Source organism: Hyperoodon ampullatus, assembly GCF_949752795.1.
Source record: "Hyperoodon ampullatus genome assembly, chromosome: 3".
In the NCBI taxonomy this organism is placed as follows: Eukaryota; Metazoa; Chordata; class Mammalia; order Artiodactyla; family Ziphiidae; genus Hyperoodon; species Hyperoodon ampullatus.
The window spans coordinates 62652849-62668972 of record NC_136916.1 but is presented as its reverse complement, the minus strand read 5'-3'; the positions used below and the strand labels follow the sequence as shown (position 1 = coordinate 62668972).

Below are 16124 nucleotides of genomic sequence, written 5' to 3'. Positions count from 1 at the left end.
GCAGTTACCCCACGCCCCCCTCCCATACTGTACGACCACTTTCTTGGCTTTTTGGTGGCATATGGCTGAATTTGGACAATTAGCCATGGGTTTTATACTTGCTTTAAAAAATCAACACACTCCTACGCATATGTCTCTACATATACACAGAAATAAAAAACCCTGAGGATTTTTACTAAAATGTTAACAGTGATTATCTTGTGGGGAAGAGGGGTGAAGAATTTAAAAAGAAATTTCTTTTGGTTTATCTTTATTTTCCAATTCTTCTACAATAAATATGGATTATATGAGTTATTAAAAATATCTCCTTGAATATGTCATAAAATATAAATCCATAAGCAAACAAATGGTGGTTTGGGTATCTATTATTTTTTTATCTTGCTTAAAAAGATAGAAGTCCCTTTTCCTTTGAGTATATTCCTAATTCATTCTGTCTTTTCTTACTTGCTGAATGAAGCATGAAATAGGTATTTAGGCTGAATGAATAAGTAGCTGTTTAATCAGTTTTCATCTTAAAAGGAATGCAAGTGGAACTGAACTCTTACGTTCCAATCTAGTACTAAAAGCATGAAACACAGGCCTAGGGCACCATCTCTTCCTGCTTCCAGTCTGGGAGCTCAGCCACATCCATTCACATATTAAAAGATAAACGGATTTTTCCTAAATCGCCTCCTTCCTTCCCACACTGGCTAAGGAATTCAATTTGCTGCATTTAGCAAACAAATCCAAATTTTCACATATGTTCCACATACAACTTTCTATGAAGACAAAGTGCTTCTTTAATGAGGCTTAATTATCGATCCCAGAGATGCAAACAAACAAAATCAGAAGCCCAGTTGGGGTATAAACTTTTCTTAGGTACTCCCATAGAGTAGCTGGAGAAGCAGAATGTTTAACATCAAGATAACCAGCTCTAAATCCCCCAAACAGGTAAACAGGCAGGGTTGGCTAGGAACACATGGGATCTTTTTATTCTTCCCTTTAGGCAAGGACTTCACAAACTTTGTGATAAAACTTAATTTGCCTTTGGAGTCTATTAAAATATCTTGTCACCAAGAATTTCCCTAGATCTTTGGGGTGAAGAAAATCCCAGTCAATAAAATAGAGGCCTTGGGCTTCCCTGGTGGCACAGTGGTTGAGAGTCTGCCTGCTGATGCAGGGGACACGGGTTTGTGCCCCGGTCCGGGAGGATCCCACATGCCGCGGAGCGGCTGGGCCTGTGAGCCATGGCCGCTGAGCCTGCACGTCCGGAGCCTGTGCTCCGCAACGCGAGAGGCCACAACAGTGAGAGGCCCGCGTACCGCTAAAAAAAAAAAAAAAAAAAATAGAGGCCTTTATTCTGCAGCTTTCTCTTTGCCATGTGCAAAGAAGCAGGTGGCACAACCAGCCAGGGACCCTGGAGCAGTGCTGCCCCTCCCCGCTCAAGGCCTGGGAAACTAATCAGGGGCTTTCCCTGCCCTCAGGGATCAGAAGCTGCAGGTGGTCCCTTGGAATAAAATACGACTTGGAAAACCTGGCTGAGGAGAGGTCTTAGGGCAGCTTGGCAGTCAGCATCTCCTCCAGGGGAAGACAGGTAGTTTTCAGAAGTAGGGTGTTTCAGAATCAATGTTTTCCAGAATTAAGGCTAGGGTGAGGGAAAAAGCCTCCTGATTTTTATCTAGGAAGTGCAACTTGAAAGTGTTTTAGGTACAGAGAACTCTCACAAAAGAAAAACAAAGTTGACTTCAAGGCATTGCCAGTTTTTCCAAATTAAGTAAATTAAAAATGTGAAAGTGCCTGTCTAGAATACAGTTGGCAATCATTAACTGTTAGCTGAATCAGAATCCAATGCTTCTGGTGCAAGGCCTTTGATGGAACCTCATCCTGACACCACCAGGCCTTTCTCAACAGTGCTCAGACATTTATAGCCATGGTAGGTGGATGGGGGATGCAGACTCCAGGGAATCCCAGCTTGTGAAAAAGGACTGAAGCCACGTGGGGAAAAGCATATCTCTAAACCTGAAGATCACAAGTATATTTGGGAACCTGGTTTCAGATTCTTGAATTAAAGAATCCACTCACCCACCCAACTGTTGAGGCATAAATTAAGTAATACTGTACATTTATGCATACTCCTTCCCACCACCAAAAAAAGAAAAAAAACAGGAATGCTGTCAACTAGTACAGCACATCTTTTCTGTGTAACATATTTAAAAGTAACAAATCTAGGAATAGGGTTAGTCAAATTTTACAAGTTTTAAAAATAAGCCAGTTCAGGCAAGAACTAAAGTCTTATATAAAACAAACAAGTAAGTAGTCAAGCTACCATCTTCTTATAAATCAAAAGCAACTGGAATGGAATAATTTACTCTTTTTTGGACACTTCTAAACCTGGGGACACCGTCCAGGGCACCTCTGATGAGAGGGAAACCGGTTTTCCTTGCACACTTCCAAGTACAGGCCCCTCTTTTTTTTATCATGAACCCTAAGCAAAAACTACTTTGTGCAGAAATGACCTATTAGCAAATCGGCCCTTTCCCTTTCAAAGCTGACTTTTAGAATCTCGTGCAAGTGACAGCGTGTGTGCAGACATTTACACTCTCAGGGATTCCACTAGTTTCCAAGTATATGGTGCCATCTTCTGTGTGTAGGATATCTGTGATTATTTAAAATCTCTGTCACTTGTTAACAGGGATGGCTAACAGTTCTGAAATGGGACATCTTTTAAGAAATGAATAAAAATCCAAAAGCTCATTTAGGTTAAATTAAAAAGTGATCTTTCAGGATTCGAATCTAGGCACCTGACAGTGTTAATGTTTACTAACCTACTGTTCAGTCCAGAGCAAATAACTTCAAGATCAAATAGTTTTTTAAACTTGATATTGGTAGGCAGGTGGCTTCTTATCTCTCTAGAATGGCACAGAGGACCCTCAACTGGAAGTCCCATTGTGCCAGCTAATCTGAAAGGCTTTCCCACCTTGAAAACAGTAACAAGGGAGAAGAAACACTAGTTAAAAAATATAATTGGTCTGTCCCATTGCTTTTTGGTTTTTTAATCATGACAGTTAACTTATTTTGAGTTTCAAATATTATTAAAGGAAGCTGGACAATTTTCGTGCTTATCAAAGTGAAGCATGGGTCAGATAAGGTTGAAAAACATTGCTTTAAAAACTCCACACTGTCCATCTAAAACTCCTCTAAAATATAACGTCTATTAACTAAAAAAAAATTCCGCAGGTGCCTATCAACACTGATTATGTATTGGGAAGCCCAAGGAATACTGTGACATCTAGCCATCTTCAGCCCCATCTCTCCTGCAGAGACTCGATGTACTTTTAAAGAGACTGGTCACTTCCCTAGTGCCTGGGAGACTTGTGGAAATTGGCTTCTTAGCTTATTTGCACTGAAATTAAAGAAGCTACTTGGAAGAATAAATATTAATTGCAAAATATGGCAAATGCTTGATACTTATTCCCTCATGGTGCCAAAGCTTTGGTAGATTATTTTTTGTGTTAGGATCAAGTGAAGTCAAAGAGATCATTGATAGTTGTTCCCCAACATGACTGGATAGATTGGCAGCCCTCAGGAAAAGAGAAGCTTTTAACTTACGCTGGGGTGGCTGGGAGTCAAAGGGCATCATCATTTTTGGTCTCATTCCCCGCCTTCCAGCCAGTGTAGACATGCTGTCCTCTGATTCATGCCCTAGACATCAAATATGGAGGCTGGTTACAAACATGTGCCCTAGGCCAGTGAGCAGCCTCAGCAGTAAAACATTTCAAGTGGGGGATTCAGGACTCACAAACAACAATGGGACAAGGTGTTTCTGCAGGAAGTGAAATAAAAAGGAAAATGACCATTAGCGCATTACAGGAGTCCCTGTTGAGTCAACTCAGTTGACACAATGCTGCTTACCCTGCTTCACTGCAGGTCTGTGAGGGAGAGCAGCCAGACCAAGAACATGCTGAACACCACAGTGAGAGTTGAGGTCCAACTGAAGGGACGGAATGAAATGCACAGACATAGGCTATGTTGTCTCAAATGCTTGAGTGTCAAGTTGGTGAAGCACGATGAGAGACCTAACAGAGCTAGAAGACTGTCTCATCTGGGTATAGAACCTCTCCCCCCAACAAGCTAGCTATTCTTCATCAGAGGTTGATCCTGTAACACACATTTCTTTAAACCTAACCTCGTATAGGAATCACCAAATTAAGGCAACCTTACAAAACGGAAAATGGTTTAAATGAAAATAGTCTCCAAACATTTGGGGAAAACCTGCACCTCTATATGAATTCCGCCTTTGATGGATGTTGCTGTCCATGGAATTGTCAACCGGTGTGATATCTTGAGAGTTACGAGGAATTGGAGTATCAGTCATGATGGGGTTTGGGTCTGGAGACTTATCAATGGGTTTCAGCTCCAGTCTCTCATGATGGATCCAGAGGTCTGGGGGTTTGACATCTTTGGAGTTCCCTTTGTACTTGTGGGAGCCATTCACTGATTTGCAAGCAGCTCGTTTCCTAGGTACAAAATTAAGAGGATTTTTTAAAGAAACTCTTGAATATTATTAGTCAAAAGGTTTGAATGATTAAAACTTCCCTTCTGAGAGATGCTTCAGGCAAAATCAGAAACAAACAAACAAGAAAAACAGAGTCAAGAAGTTTTCTTCTGGGAACAGTAAGTGTATCTCTTTGTCCACATATATTTAGAGGTATGTACGTGGGCATATTTGAATATTGCCTTGTGACTTTTTGAGTATAAACAGATTAGACAGCATTTTTTGATCAAATAATCTCTAAAGCAAAAGGTTGCTCCCCAAGTTTCCAATCAATAGAGAAAGGACACCGTTAACTAGAAATATAACAATGGAGTAGACATAAAGTCTGCTTATAAAGGAGGAAGGGAACTCCATTTTAGGTAACTCAAACTAGGACCACCACTGGGTAAAGTCAAGAATGGGGATGACAGTGTCGACTTTTCTGTGCCTTAGTTTCTCCATTAAGTCACTCACCCAACTCAGTAAGCATTTATTAGGTACCTACTGTATGTCAGGTCCTATGCTGGACTGCTGTGCCCTCAGCACTTCTGGCCAAGTGAGGAAGACAAACACTGAACTATTTTTTTCTTTTTTTTTTTGCAGTACAGTTCTGAGCTTAATGAAATGCCAAGTGTTATAGTAACCTCTTAATAGCTGGACATACAGTGGACAGGAAAAATGTGAAGGAAAAAGTGACATTTAAGCTAAGACCTAAATGGGACAGGGCAGAAGGTGCATTCCAGGTGGTAAAATCAGATTATGTCAGAGCCCTGAAGCACACAGCAACAGCCTGGTGTGTTAGAGGGACTGTAAAAAGTCCTGAGTGGTGGCAGTATATGAACCATGGGGAGAATGATATGAAATGATGCTGGCAAGATGGGCAGGGATTAGATCATCAAGGGCTTTTAGAGCCACGCCAAGAGTCTGAAGTTCCCTCTATGAGTAAAGAGAAACCCCTAAATGGTTTTAAGCAGGATAGTAAGGAGATGAACTCTGAGTTAAAAATTTAAACCAACTGGGATGTGAAGAATGGATGTGAGGGGTAGGGGACAAAACAGGAGGGCAGTTAGGATGCAACTGCAATAATCTCAGCCATGACTGATGGTGGCCTGGGACAGTGAGAATGGAGGAAAGAGAGAGATTTGGCAGTTATTTAGGAGCCCAAAATGACAAGACTTGGTGAAAAAATGGATGTGGGAAAGGATAGGAATAAAGAAACAAGAAGAATAAAGGATTATGCCGAGGTCTCTGGCTTAAGCCATTTACTAACACTGGGGAGAAGCAGGTTTGACAGAAAAGATTATAAATTGTTTTGGACATGCTAAGTGGCTCTGAGACACTAAAGATGAAACATAAAACAGGTAATTGGTTCTGAGACTGAGGCCAGCCTGAGACTCAGAAGAGAGAGGCCTTGGCTAGAGAGAGAAATATGGGAGTAGCTGAAATTCAGAAGTAAATGAAGCCAAAGAAGCAGGTATCACTAGGAGACGGCGCAGAAGGAGAAGAGAGTAATTCTAGGACCAGGCCCTGAGGAATGTCTGTATTTGATGGCTGAGTAGATTGGAGAGGCTGCGAAAAAGAACACACAATTACAGAATACCAGAGAATGTATTCAAGAGAATGTTTCAGAAGGAAGGAGTAGTTGACTGTGTTAAGTGTGAGAGATTAAGGACTGAAAAATTTCCTTTGGCTTTAGCAATATGGAAGTCACTGGTGACCTCAGGAAAAGCAATTCTGCTGAAGCAGTAGGGGCAACATTTGGATTAGAAAGGACGGAAGCATGAATGGGCAGTGAAAAAGTGGACAAGTGAGCGTAGACAAGTATTCGAGAAATTTGTGGTGAAGGGAAAGATAGAGATTTGTAAGTGGTTGGTGGTAAGGACCATGCAACAGAGGAAGGGTTCTAATTATTTCTTAAGATAGAAGAAGTTTGAGCACACTTACGTGCTGAAGGGGCAGAGCCAACAGAGAGTGAGAGGTTAGCTGTGCCGGAGGAAGGGACAACCGCAAGTACAAGCTCTTAGAAAGCAGGAGGCGCTGGGATCCAGACGGTAAGTGGAGAACCGGTCTCCGACAGGAGGCAGGGGGAGAAAATGATTATTCCCAACATGGAAAGGTTTTTAGATTTGATGGTGGCACACTGAGGTAGTTCTCATCTTTTGAGAGTGAGGGGGCTATAGAAGGATGTGCTGAGAAACTACAAGGGGCTAGACTCTAAATACTCTGTCAGCTTTGAGGTTGTAAGAGTCTATAAACAGCTACAATTGAAATGGGAGGTGCCTCAGGTATTAAAGAGGAAGAGAAGTACTGAGAAAAGCTCACATATTTTCGATGGTCAATGGAACACTTGGAAAGCAGGTCACTGGGGGAGGAGGAGGGGAAAGCTCTATGAAGACTTGATACAATTCTTTTAACCAAAGGGACGCAAATTATAGGACCTGCAGATGCAAATACAGAGTACAGAGCCTATTACAAACTCATTTTCCTACCTCTCAATCTGAAGACTAAGTACTTTATTTTTTATTTACTTTGAATTTTAAATCCCCCAAACATTAAGGAATTCTATCATTTTGTTTTTTCAGATTCTTTTACATAAAGATCTCAAGATGTCTAAAACTAGATGTAAAATCAAGTTCATAAAGATAAATGGGAGATGCTGAAAAAGAAGCTTATGGAAAAGTTGTAGCATAGAAAAATGTTATCTCTGAGGTTTTAAAGAGAAACAGTTTTCTACAGTCAAAGGTAGGTAGGGAAAAGCTGTAAGAGGCAGCAATCAAGAGGCTTAAAAAGGGAGCCCCCATTCTCTTGGAAAAATGATGAAGGTAAGCTATAGAACGCTATTTTATTTGGGCAAAAGAAAGACTAAAAACATCACATCACCTACAGAAAATGACATAAAGCCATTACTAGTAGCAGTTAGATGGCAGCTTGTACTTGCCCTCTATTTTGAAAACAGATTTATTGTTATTAAATACACGCATCCTTGCCTTGGGCAGACCAGGTCTGATGATACTCACACAGATGTGAATTTCTCTTTTCTCTTTATGGAGCAATACCTCCATCTTACTATCCTTTAGGATACTGCAACTAAAGTTGTTCTATTACCCATACTGTGTTTTTGCTATCAGGGGTAACTCAAGAATCTCCTTTTTTATGGCATCTGTCTTGCTGGCCAGAGATAGGAGTAGAATATGACCTAGGGTCAAGGATTCTCTCAGGTTCAGGAGTGCAGGCTGTTATCAAGCACCATATTATGGAATCACCTTGCTATCTCCTCTAGACAATGAGCCGCAAGCCTCAAAATCCCAGAGGAGTTCAGAGCTAGCAGCCACCTGACCTCTCTGCTAATGTGATATGCTGATTATAAGTAATCCTTTCTCGTTCATTTAATCAATACATCTCTCCACCGCATTCCCCCCACCCCACCTCCTGCAGTCCCAACCTCAACTTCTACACTTGGTAGCACTTCTTTAAAAATACTCTTAAGCTTAGATTTAGAGTCTATGGTCTATGGTCTCCGTCCATCTCAGCTGACATTTGTGCCATGAAATTCCACAAACTCCTGTGCATCTGGTTCGCTGTGTGCACAGAGACAGTCTTCCAAAGGAGCCCCCAACAAGGCTGGACATTGTCCACTTTCCTCTCCAGATCGATTGTCTACTTGGCTCTGTGACTTGAGAGGCTGAGTTAAATGAACTGTATCTACATGGTAACTCTGTCCCTGGCTTCCAGTTGGTTTGGCAGGTAGAATGCACAGGCAAGACACTGGAAGGTAGGAGGTATTTTCTCTCCTGCCCCCTCACTGTTGGGCTAGAGGTTGGCAGTAGTTACAGTCCTACCACCCCACACGGTTCCTGTCGCAAGCCCTCTCCTGCTGCTTCAGATCCCTGAAAACAGCTCTCTCTTCATCAGAAAAACCCCTCGCCCTTTTAAGGGTGACAGTGGCCTATCACTGCTGCTGGCCCTTGAACACTGCTGCCTAATGCTAACCCCACCTAGGACGTTGTAAATGGCCCCTTCATTAAAGCCTCCTTCACCCCCTTTCAGTGTGCCACCTCTTTCCTGCCAGGACCCTGAATGACACACACTTAATAAGAGGAACCATTCTGCATTTCCTTTAAAAATATTTAAAACATCGCTTTTCACGTATTTTATGTTTTAACTCTGTGTACAACTCCAGATACAGAAGTCACATAGAAGCAAAAGAATACATACAAAAAAATGTATGGGCTACAACTGGGGCTCCTTACTTTTTCTGGTGAGAAGTGGTACGCCTGGTGCAAAAGACAGCGATGATCACGACCACCACGATGGTGATGACGCCAACGGAAACGATGATGACCAGCAGCATGTTACTGTCTAGAGGAGAGGTGGGGCTTCCATGAGGGCTGTTACTGCCTGGAAAGGGAAAACCGTACGCTTGCTAGTGTTAGAGAATTCTAGCATAAAATCAGGCTACAGAACCGTCATGTGAGTATAGATACTTCTGTGAGCTTCTTGATAACAGTCATACCATGCCTTGTATAAAAGTGCCTCATGAACACGGCCATCTCCACTAGAGTATGACATCTAGAGAGCGGAGTTTCTGCCCTATGCACAGTACCTTGCACAAAGCTGGTGTTCAATAAAAGTTTCTCAAGTTATACTGAACACTATGCTTGGACAAATAAGGGGGTCTGTCTCCTGGTGTCTTATGTAAATTCATTTTATAAAGCATCTTTTGTGAATCATTTTAGTTTTCTGACTTGGAAAACTATTTAAAAAATGTACATTCATAGAAAACAAAAGGTTTTTTCCAACATATAGATGTCTGCCATCACAAAAAAATTACTTGAAAAATAATGTCTCTCTTTTTATAAATACACAGTCTATGCAGAGTTAATTTTCTTATTCAGCTTCAGGAAAAAGTCTGTACATATGCATTAATTTGACAAATATTTATTGAGTGGTTACTATGAGCCAGGCATTGTTCTAGGTACTAAGGATGCAACAGTGAACAACAAAGATAGGTAGGGGTGGGGGCAGACAATAAACAAATAAGAAATTATTAGTTTGTAATAAGTGCTATGAAAAAATAAAATGAAGGTATATGATACAGAGTGACTGGGTGGCTATTTTAGATTGGATGGGAAAAGCTTCTCTGAGGAGATGGCATTTGGGCTGAGATTTGAATGACATGAATGATCCCACCATACAAAGACCTGGAGGAAGAACATTCCATAGAGAGGGAATAGCTAGTGGAAGGATCCTATGGCAGGAATGAGCTTGGCATGTTCAAGGAAGAGAAAGGCAGCCAGTATTGCTGAAGCAAAGACAGATATGCAAAGTTAGAGAGAAGGAAGTGAGCAGAAAAAAGATGAAGGTGAGGCTGGAGAGCTGTGCAGAGGCCACATCATTTAGGACCTTGAAGAAACAGATTTTCTTCTTCTTCTTCCTATTATTGTTCCCTCATTGCTCACAGGATGAGGCTCAGCTTTTTATCAAGGCCTTTTGTAGTCTTGCTCTTCCATTTTCTGAAACATAGTTCTTTGCTTCCCACCTCGTTATACAAGTTATGCATGTTCATATTATAAAATATGGGAAATCCCTCTACACAGATCTAACCACCATAGATATATGACATCTTTTCTTCTAGTTACTCTCTCTTATTGCCTTAACAATCAAAGCTGTACAATAATAGGGTGAGCTGTTTTGCTTAACTATTGCTAGTGACTAAATATTTAGTCACTAGAAGAAGTACTTAAGAAGAGTCATCCTACCCGTCTGGGATGTTGTGGAAGAAATTCCTACCATGAAGGTATGGCCTAGGAACCTGTGTTCTTAGAAAAGCTCCTAAAGTGATTCTCATACGCAGCCTGGCTTATAAACTTATGATCTAATCCAAACTATATTTATTGTGGGAATCCCTTCCATAACACTGGATTAGCGGACCTTTCACTTTTGATTCTATGATTTTATAGGCTACTAAGCACAGTCCTAAATGTGGGATAATTTTGACAGCTTAAGAGCTTATTCTTCTACATTTGCTTTAATCACTTTTATCCTTCATTTCTGGGAAAAAAGTCAGCAGATAGACAACTTGAATTGTACACACTGACCTTCAATAAAATAACATTTTTATATTTGGGAAAGACTATGGAACTGGGAGCCAATACAATTAGGCCATACTAGGGCTTTATATAAAACTTTTATTAACAGCAGTGCTGAGTTACTGGGTGGGGCAGTGGTGGGGCAGGCACTGCAATCAGAGGCTGGGGAGCTGGGGTGTGGGAGGCAAGCAGAGGTGGTGGTGGCAGTTCTTTCCTGCATTCAACAGAGACAAAATCTCATTTAATTGCAGTTGACCTCTAACTTCTGAGCTGGCCAAAGGCTCCCTTTTAAAATAGAGTAAGAATGAGCTGCCAATGGGAGCATCATCCCTCCTACCAGGGACATTAAGGCTCACCTGGACTATTGCAACAGCTTCCAAACCACTCTTTTCTGACTTCATACTCGTGACACCCAACTCATTCTCTGCTGTCATCAGGGTAATAATAGTAGATACTCAATAAATGGAAGTCATAGTTTACCAGTAGTATCAGACATCTTACATATGTTACTTACATGAGGAAGCTCACATTTCTTAGCATCAGCGCTTGAGCTTTTGACAGGCTGGTTCTAACCTACCTTCTCTAACACGAGACTCTCTATCCTGTCTCTAGGCAGTGTGATCCCTGGAGAAAGCAGGTATTTAAAATTTTTTTTAACATCTTTATTGGAGTGTACTTGCTTTACAGTGTTGTGTTAGTTTCTGCTGTGTAACAAAGTGAATCAGCTATACATATACATATATCCCCATATCCCTTCCCTCTTGCGTCTCCCTCCCATGCTTCCTATCCCACCCCTCTAGGTGGTCACAAAGCACCGAGCTGATCTCCCTGTGCTATGCAGCTGCTTCCCATTAACTAGCTATTTTACATTTGATAGTGTATATATGTCAATGCTACTCCCTCACTTTGTCCCAGCTTATCCATCCCCCTCCCCGTGTCCTCAAGTCCATTCTCTACGTCTGCGTCTTTATTCCTGTCCTGCCCTTAGGTTTGTTAGAACCATTTTTTTTAAGATTCCATATATATATATGTGTTAGCACACGGTATTTGCTTTTCTCTTTCTGACTTACTTCACTCTGTATGACAGTCTCTAGGTCCATCCACCTCACTACAAATAACTCAGTTTAGTTACTTTTTATGGCTGAGTAATATTCCATTGCACATATGCGCCACACCCTCTCTATCCATTCACCTGTCAACAGACACCTAGGTTGCCTCCATGTCCAAGCAGGCTGTTTTAAACTGCCATGCCTCCACACGAGCTTTTATTGCGTCCTAGGATGTTCAACCCCCTCCTCAACATTTAGCAATCTTCTCTGTGCCTTTTAAAATCTGGGTCAGAGATCATCTCTTCTACAAAGCTTTCTCTTTTCTCTATCAGGTAGTTAGCTACTCAATCCTCCTGCTCCTGCAGCCTGTTACATAGAACCTGAACCTTTAGAAATATGTGTGAATAAATGAATGAATGCATAAATGAAAGATAGGACAAAGAAATAACTGCTTTTCTCACAGTCTTGAATATTATACTGTGGACAGCACATAAATGTAACATATGCATCCCAGGAGGAGAAACTCATAAAGTCCTAGAAATCAGAGCCTAAAAATTTCTTGAAGTAAGCAAATTTGTCTGGCTCTCCTAAGAACTGGCTGATTTCACAGAAGTCTGGGCAATATCACTTTTTATTTAAATAGATACTGGAAACTGAGATAATTTTATTTCCACAATTAGATCAGGAGTTTCCAGAGGACTAGAAACTCTTTTCCTTTCTCTTCCATATGTTTCTTTTTTTTAAATTATTATTGGAGTAAAATTACTCTACAAGTGAGGAGACAGTAAGGGTCATTTCTAGTAACTACTTTTGTGGACATTTTGCCATCCTGGATTCCCACATCTGGTATAGAACCCCATGGCTTTCAGGCTGCGTGTGACAGTGGAAAAGGCACAATCTGAAGTCAGAAGACCTGGGTTTTGGTTCTAGGAGTTCCAGAATATGTGGGTGGATCCAGGCACAATACCTCTCCGCTGAGCCTCTTAGTGTATAAAATGGGAATAATGATACTTGTTCTCCCTGCTTCACCACAGTGTTATGAGGATCAAATGTGATTTCATGTGTGAAAGTAACTTACAAATGGAGACGTTCAGTAGAGAAGTAGGTGTCATCATTTAAGTAATTAGAAGGCATCAGCTCTTAGGATGGCTTGGAGACTGGTAATAATTTTTTAGAATTTCCAAACTAAAAACACTGCAGTAAGTAGTGTGGGGAGAAATTAATGATTCCAAAGCATTTCTCTGCCTTGTTCTAGATGATAGCTAATCCCACTAAAGGGTTTATTTTTGAAAGCAAGATTCTAATTATTTTCTAGAGGCAGTGGGCAAAAGGAAGACTTGTTTGTTTAGAATTATTTTAAGCTGGATATGTGGGGAAACAATTTTATTTCTGGATCCTATAATGAATGAGTTTATAGTAATTCAGCAAACATTTGCCAGAAAATGCCTAAAGCCAACTCTATTAAATAAAAAGAAATTAGTAACATGCTACAATCCACCACACAGGAGCTACAAAAAACATTTCAAGATTTCAAGCAGAACTGCATCATGCCCATAGGAGGCCAAAAAAGCCGCAGGAAGGGCTTTACCGCTCATCGGAGGTTTGTAGTCGGATCCTAGGTCTGGCAGACGGCTTCCTTTCCCTGCAGACCCTGAGGCTGAGGAAGAAGAACTCATGTCAATAACAACCCAATCCATTGGTGTGACAAGTCTACTTCATAGCTAGTGAGTGTTTTCTACACAAAAAAAATATTTTCAGTCTACTCTGTCCATGAGAAAAGGAAGTAGCATGCACACAACAGGGGAAAATATAGCCTATTTGTGCAAAACAAACTAAGGTATAGCTTTCTATGCAATGAGGCATCTGAAAGGCTGACACCCTTGTTCCATGGCTGTATCTAGGGTGTAACAAAGCTGCCCCTTGCTGTTAAGGTTTCTCTAGCCCAGGAAACATTTGCTGAAATACTACCCAGAGCACTTATGGCTAAAGTAGCTTCTCGTGGAAAAGGGACTAAGGGGACCAGTTAGGTTAACTTCTGCATTAAAGAAATGGACTCTTCCAAGGGACCGGCTATGTTGATCTGGCCTAGTGGGTGTCAGTAGTGTTTGGATTCTTTTCTCAAAATATAAAGCTGCCTTTCCAAATATAAAGTTACCCTAACGGGAGCAGGAAGGCAACTGGACATTCAAACTGGGTTCTCAGTTCTTGCTCAGTCAACCTAAATATCCAAAGATAAAAAAAACCAAAGTCTTCCCTCTAGTTGCTCACAAAGGACACTGTCTCCTAATCCATCATCATGGAACGTAACAAGTGAGGCTGCTGACCTTGGGCTTGGGACCACCTCATAAGCGGACCTCAGAAAACACAAATATCAGTTTTTTAGAAATTTATATTCTTGGTCTTGAATTTTATTCTTCACATTTATAGAAAAAGCTGCCTTGTAAAGCAAATATAAGGAGTCCATCCCCAGTAAAGCAAAGGTATTCCTCAATACAAAGTCTGGGGCCAGAAGGCAGTCTCATACTTCTTTTGAAGAAGTTTGCAAGGACTGCAAAGTAGAGCTGTTCCACATAGTTAATACAGCACAGTGCGTAACTGACTGCCTGCACCGCAACACTGGCTCCATCATGCACTAACTGTTTGACTTCTGGCAAGTTATTTAGCTATTATTTTTGGGTCTTAGTTCCCTCATTGTAAAACAGTGATAATAATGGTACCTACTTCATGAAATGGTTGTGAGGATTAAATGGAAATTTAATCCTATAAAGTATTTTGAATACTGCCTGACACACAGTAAATGTTCAATAAATATTAATTACTAAATAAATCTTTAGGGAAGAATATTATCTTATCCTTTGCAGAGGTAAAGAGCATGAAGCTTCAGAAAACACTTATAAATGAGAGTTATTTCTACAAAATAAAGCTTGACTGGAAATGCATAAACCAGATGTGTTGCTGTAAAACATTACAGCTAATATCAAGTACTGCTATAAATGATCAGACTTGGAGGAAATGGAAGAAATTAAAATCTGAAGGTTTCTGTATGAGTTCATTTAATGAATAAATCTAGAAATGAAAACAGTATTTTCTATGTTTCCAGAAGCTCAAAACGCCCAAAGAAGGTCTTAGGTATCCAAAAGGGTATATTCTAGAATTTAACTCAGTCCTTGACCCTTTCCCATTGTCCATACTTATTACTTTATCCCTTTACTTCTGACGCCATCATTCCTCCCAAATGGCACACGCCATATTTAAAGATTCCAGTTTTTCTTTTCACTGTGATAAGCTGGCAGAGGTGAAACAGCCCTTGTAAGGCTCTTCATATTTAAGTGTACTTATTTGTCAGGTAGCCCACATTTAAGCCAAACTATCCAGAGTAACATATTATGTAAATAATTGCCAATGAACACACTTTGCCAAGAAACCGAGTGGCTTAATTCCTATATTTCTTAACATTTTTCCTTTATATTTAACCTATGAACAAGAAATTCCAGGGATTAGCCAAACACCAAAAATAAATATGGGCAAAGAATTTTAAATACCAAAGGTGCGGTGTAGCTGAGAATTGCACCCTGGCTTATGGGGTGAAGTGAGGGAAGAACAGTGAGCACATTTATATTCTGTGCATATTCAGTCTAGTTACTTTTCTATTCTCAGGCTTAAGTCAAAGGTTCTACCATGATTAGGGTGCCTTACACACAGACACACACACACAGACACAGAGATACGTTTGCAGTTTCTCTAACATACAACAAAAGGCTCATTGAATGCAAACACATTTCTAAAGCACTAAAACTTGAAACTTCAAATTTTGAATCTTCCTTGCCATTAACCAAGATCCAAAGACTCTGTATTTCTAGTAACTACTCCTAAAGAATAAAAGCAACCATCAAATTTACTTTTACTGCTCTTAGTATAGAAAACAGATACCAACTTTAGCTGACTTCCCAGAGATGAAAATCACAAAGTATAGTTACCTCTCCACCATAGCAATTGCAGTGAAGAGACTACACTGACAATTTCAAGAATGGTGACACTGAGGCCCAAGCTTCCTAAACTTCCACTGTAAACTGTCTCTATCCTCTTTTAAAATAAGCAGATATATTTAAGAGAAGAAATGGAAAAACAGCTCTGAATTAAGCTTACAACAAGAGAATAGAGACCACTAATTTTGTCACAGATAATCATACAATTCAGTAGGGTACACTTGTAGATTTTCTGTTGGGGGGGGAGGAAAATAGGGTATTCACTGAATTTGATTCAATTTTTCACTTAGAGATGTTAATAAAATTCTAGATGCTACAAATACGACAAATTGGTATGCTTGTTCTCATCATGGCCCAAATCCCTATCTGTGTTACAGAATTTCAGTATCTCAGAGCAAATGATAATCTGGCCCACATATAAGGCCAATCTCCTACAGCAGAAGTTTGACTCAGTTTTTTTCCTGCCAGTCTATTTAGCTCCTAAGTA

The 16124-nt window shown here is 40.4% G+C and overlaps 1 protein-coding gene across 4 annotated transcripts in view; it reads right to left on the bottom strand.

Annotated features, from left to right (window-relative positions):
- The window catches only part of NEO1 (neogenin 1), a gene marked incomplete at both ends in the record, with an annotated part of 236626 nt that overhangs the window by 7868 nt on the left and 212634 nt on the right, over positions 1-16124 (bottom strand). For all 4 annotated transcript variants that reach the window (XM_079699465.1, XM_079699467.1, XM_079699468.1 and 1 more), the window contains 4 exons: positions 3589-3681; positions 4258-4496; positions 8764-8911; positions 13240-13308. In XM_079699465.1, the coding sequence (XP_079555591.1) occupies positions 3589-3681; positions 4258-4496; positions 8764-8911; positions 13240-13308 (549 nt within the window). The remainder of the gene's footprint in view (positions 1-3588; positions 3682-4257; positions 4497-8763; positions 8912-13239; positions 13309-16124) is intronic.